The sequence below is a fragment of the Morone saxatilis genome, unplaced genomic scaffold (assembly GCF_004916995.1).
Source record: "Morone saxatilis isolate NCDOM2014 unplaced genomic scaffold, NCSU_SB_2.0 Contig14, whole genome shotgun sequence".
Taxonomy (NCBI): Eukaryota; Metazoa; Chordata; class Actinopteri; family Moronidae; genus Morone; species Morone saxatilis.
Window position 1 is genome coordinate 21,951,599 of NW_023339696.1, and position 3,889 is coordinate 21,955,487.

Below are 3,889 nucleotides of genomic sequence, written 5' to 3' on the forward strand. Positions count from 1 at the left end.
AAACCTGGAAAACCTGGAAGACCTTACACACTGTAGTTTCTCTCAGAGGAAACTCAAAGTATTTTCACCTCCACTGGCGATATAAATATATTTGATAAAGAGCTTTTATTTTGAAGGTATGTGAGATGGATACAGACCGCCCCCCCAATACTTCAAATCTGAGCCCAAGTCAATAGTATGTTGTCCAAGTAGGAATCAGTCTGTAGTTAACTGAGTCGAGCTGGACGGCAGCAGATTTTATTCTCACTGGAACAAGCTGGATTCCATTTTTAATAAATTATACAAAAAAAGCTAAACATATGCTCAAAAACACGAAACAATTTTAGAAAAGCTGCCAGCGGCTGCTACGATCCCATAATGCACCTGGAAGATCTTTGATTCAGCTGTTCGGTTTATGAATGAGTGAAAGAGAGTCTGTGTTATCAGTGCAAAGATCTGCACAGAGACAGAGTTCCTGTGAGCTGATCACCACACGTCTGCAGACCGACGGCGAAGACACACTGAAGCTTCTGAAGTCCACTTTTCCCTCCTGTTAACACGAGCTGTTACAGACAGTCGCCGGCCTTTAATGTAGACGGGACATTAACATGTTCACAAACAGACGTTATGGGACAGTAAAGTGTTCACAAACAGACGTTATAGGGACATTAACGTGTTCACAAACAGACGTTATAGGGACATTAACGTGTTCACAAACAGACAATATGGGGACATTAACGTGTTCACAGACGGTATGAGGACAGTAACGTGTTCACAAACAGACGTTATGAGGACAGTATCGTGTTCACAAACATACTTTATGAGGACATTAACATGTTCACAAACAGACGTTATAGGGACATTAACGTGGTCACAAACAGACGCTATAGGGACATTAACGTGTTCACAAACAGACGATATGGGGACATTAACATGTTCACAAACAGACGTTATGGGACATTAACATGTTCACAAACAGACGATATGAGGACAGTAACGTGTTCACAACAGACGTTAGGAGGACACTAACGTGTCCACAAACAGACTTTATAAGGACAGTAACGCGTTCACAAACTGTCGTTATTGGTCAGAGTAAAAGTGAGTTTACACACACGTGATAAAACCACTGAAACAAAAGTTTTAAAGGATTTTATTGTACATGACCAGAGGAAGAGGAGAGACTGAAAGTTTACAGCCTCCATCAGAGCTTGATCAATCTTAATGAGCTAATTATAAATTATACGAAGCAGCATCAAACTCAAAATGAGCTTGTTGGAAAGAAAAAAAAAACCTTCCTCGATTAAAATGTATGAAGATCAGATTTATATGTTGAAGCCAGACAGGCAGAAAGAGCCGCTGCTGCAGTGAAGTTGTTCAGTTTGTTTGCTGTTGTGTGAGAAGACAGATGAACTGCTGAATTTATGTTTTCCTCTCAGCTTCACTTCGTTAGCCCGTTTCCTCAGAGCATCAATAACTGAGCCATCCTCCTTCAAACTCATTGTTTCTGAGAGAATATGTAGAGTTTATCTGTGTAAAAAAAAAAAAAAAGTTGTATAAAACCCAGTAATATTCCAGCAGCTGGACGGCAAAAAAATACAGTAAAATAAAGAAAATAATGATTAATTTTCTATAAGTTTACAGTTTTAGTTTTTTACAATCTTTGTCTTTTTAATGTTTAATTAAAGATATTTACACTGTAAAACCAATGAGCTACAAATACAGGTGAACACTGTTATAATACAAATAATCAGGCTTATATTTACATCAGAGTGCTGTTATTATTTGATTTTTCTTATTTTAATCAAATAAAAAGTATAAACAGCAATAAAGGTCATTTATTATTTGTGAAATGACAGTAATTATTGGTGTTTCACTGGTAAATAACTGTAATTTGAACAGTTTACTATACACTGATAAACAACATTTATTCAATGTTTCTGTTGTGAAAACTTCCATAATTATGCAAGATATCTGTCAATTAACAAACAAATCTATGTAAAATCACACAACAAATATTTTTTTTTAAAATGTATTAACAGTATTAAAGTTAAATGTATCAGTATCAATCTATTAAATAACAGTAAATATCTCTGAAAAAATAGATTTTCACATTTATTTTAATCTTTATATGTGAAAAAAAGGAAATTTTCTTTAAATAGGGAGTAATTTCATGATTATTTACAGTTACAGATTTTTCACATTATTTTACATTAAACATGTAAATTCACAGGATATTTTTGTAATTTTATTGATATTTAAATCTATTTAAAAATACAGAAATAATCTGTAAAATTAACGTACAGATTATATTTTACAGTGTAGACAGAACAGATTGTGTTGTGTTTGTAATGTTCCCGTTTATCGTCCACATTGTTGAAGACAAATTAGCATCCACCGACCTTGAGTTTATATTCTGACAAAACTTTCCCGGCGTTTAAAGAACAACTCGTCACTGTGGCGTGGGAGTGCAGTGACCTTCAGTGTGGAAGGTGGATTATCCTCCTCGGCCGATACACATCAACTGAACACACACACACAGATTTGGTGTTGATCTCCCACCGGAGGGTAGGAAGCTTCAGAGCTGATCATCGTCTTGTGTGGAGGATAAGAAACCACAAAGACACTAAAAACCAGCTGATCGTCAGTGAACACTGAGGCTGTTTATGTAAGAGTTTAATAAATCAAATACTGATTCACTGAAACAGCTGAGATGTGACATTGTTGTTCTGTGTGTCAGTTTATTATATTTCAGCATCGTTTTGTTCATCTCTCAGCTTTTAATATATTTTATTTATATTTTTATTTTAACTTATTTAGTTTGTTATTATTAGTTTATTTAGTAAATGCTCTTTATAATCAATTTATTAAAAAAAAAATATATAATACCTGTAAAATTGATGACATTGCCACTAGCCTCAGCAATATGGAGGACCACAACTGCAACATTTAATTTGTGTTTGTATGTATTTTCTCTACTTCTGTAAATATTTTCTCCATTAAATATGATCCACATCAGAGTCCTGGTCGGAGCCGCCTTAACATTAAACAAATGAGGGGCGCCCGGATAGCTCACCTGGTAGAGCTGCCCCCCTTTTCCTGTCTATCTTCAGCTATCAATTAAAGGCAATAAAAGCCCAAGAAAATGAAACGAATGACAGCACATCATCAGCATAATGAAGCAGAAATGTAAAAGAAAACATAGAAATAAATAAGTTTGGGGGAAATAATACATAAACAAATATATTTAAAAAGGAGTACATTCATTAATTCAATTGGAAAGTAAATGCAAACGGAATTAAAACAGAAGCAAATTAAATTAAATGTTTAAATATTATTTCTTGGTGCATTTAACGGCATATTAATGTGTTTGTTTTTTATTTTGGTGGTTGTGGTCCTTCGTACAGCTGTACTTTGTTTTTACTGCTTATGAGCAAATGTTAGCATGCTAACACAAAAAATTGGGAACATGGTAAAGACATTAATTAGCTTGTTAGCATTGTCATTTTAAGCATATTAGTATGCTGATGTTAACATTCGTTTTCAGTATAACTAATAATACTGATGTTATTTCCTGGTTGTGTCCCTCTGTCACCTCATTGCGATGACCTCACTGCGATGACCTCAATGTAACGTGTGTTTTGTGTGTTTTGTGTGTGCTCAGGTTGAAGAGATCAGAGGCTGTATAGAAAAGCTGTCAGAGGATGTGGAGCAGGTCAAGAAGCAGCACAGCGCCATCCTGGCCGCACCCAACCCTGACGAAAGTAAGACGCTCAGACACACACACACACACACGCACACACACTCTCACACACTGGTTGTTCAACACACGGAAAAAATAACTTCCAACTTCACTGAAACTAATCCTGGTGGACTGATCGATAAGATGGATGATGGATAACGTTAACAGTTA

The 3,889-nt window shown here is 35.4% G+C and overlaps 1 protein-coding gene across 1 annotated transcript in view; it reads left to right on the forward strand.

Moving 5' to 3' along the window:
• stx1b (syntaxin 1B) overlaps window positions 1-3,889 on the forward strand; it is a 22,525-nt gene that overhangs the window by 345 nt on the left and 18,291 nt on the right. The window contains exon 3 of the mRNA XM_035654267.1: window positions 3,641-3,740. Within this exon, the coding sequence (XP_035510160.1) occupies window positions 3,641-3,740 (100 nt within the window). The remainder of the gene's footprint in view (window positions 1-3,640; window positions 3,741-3,889) is intronic.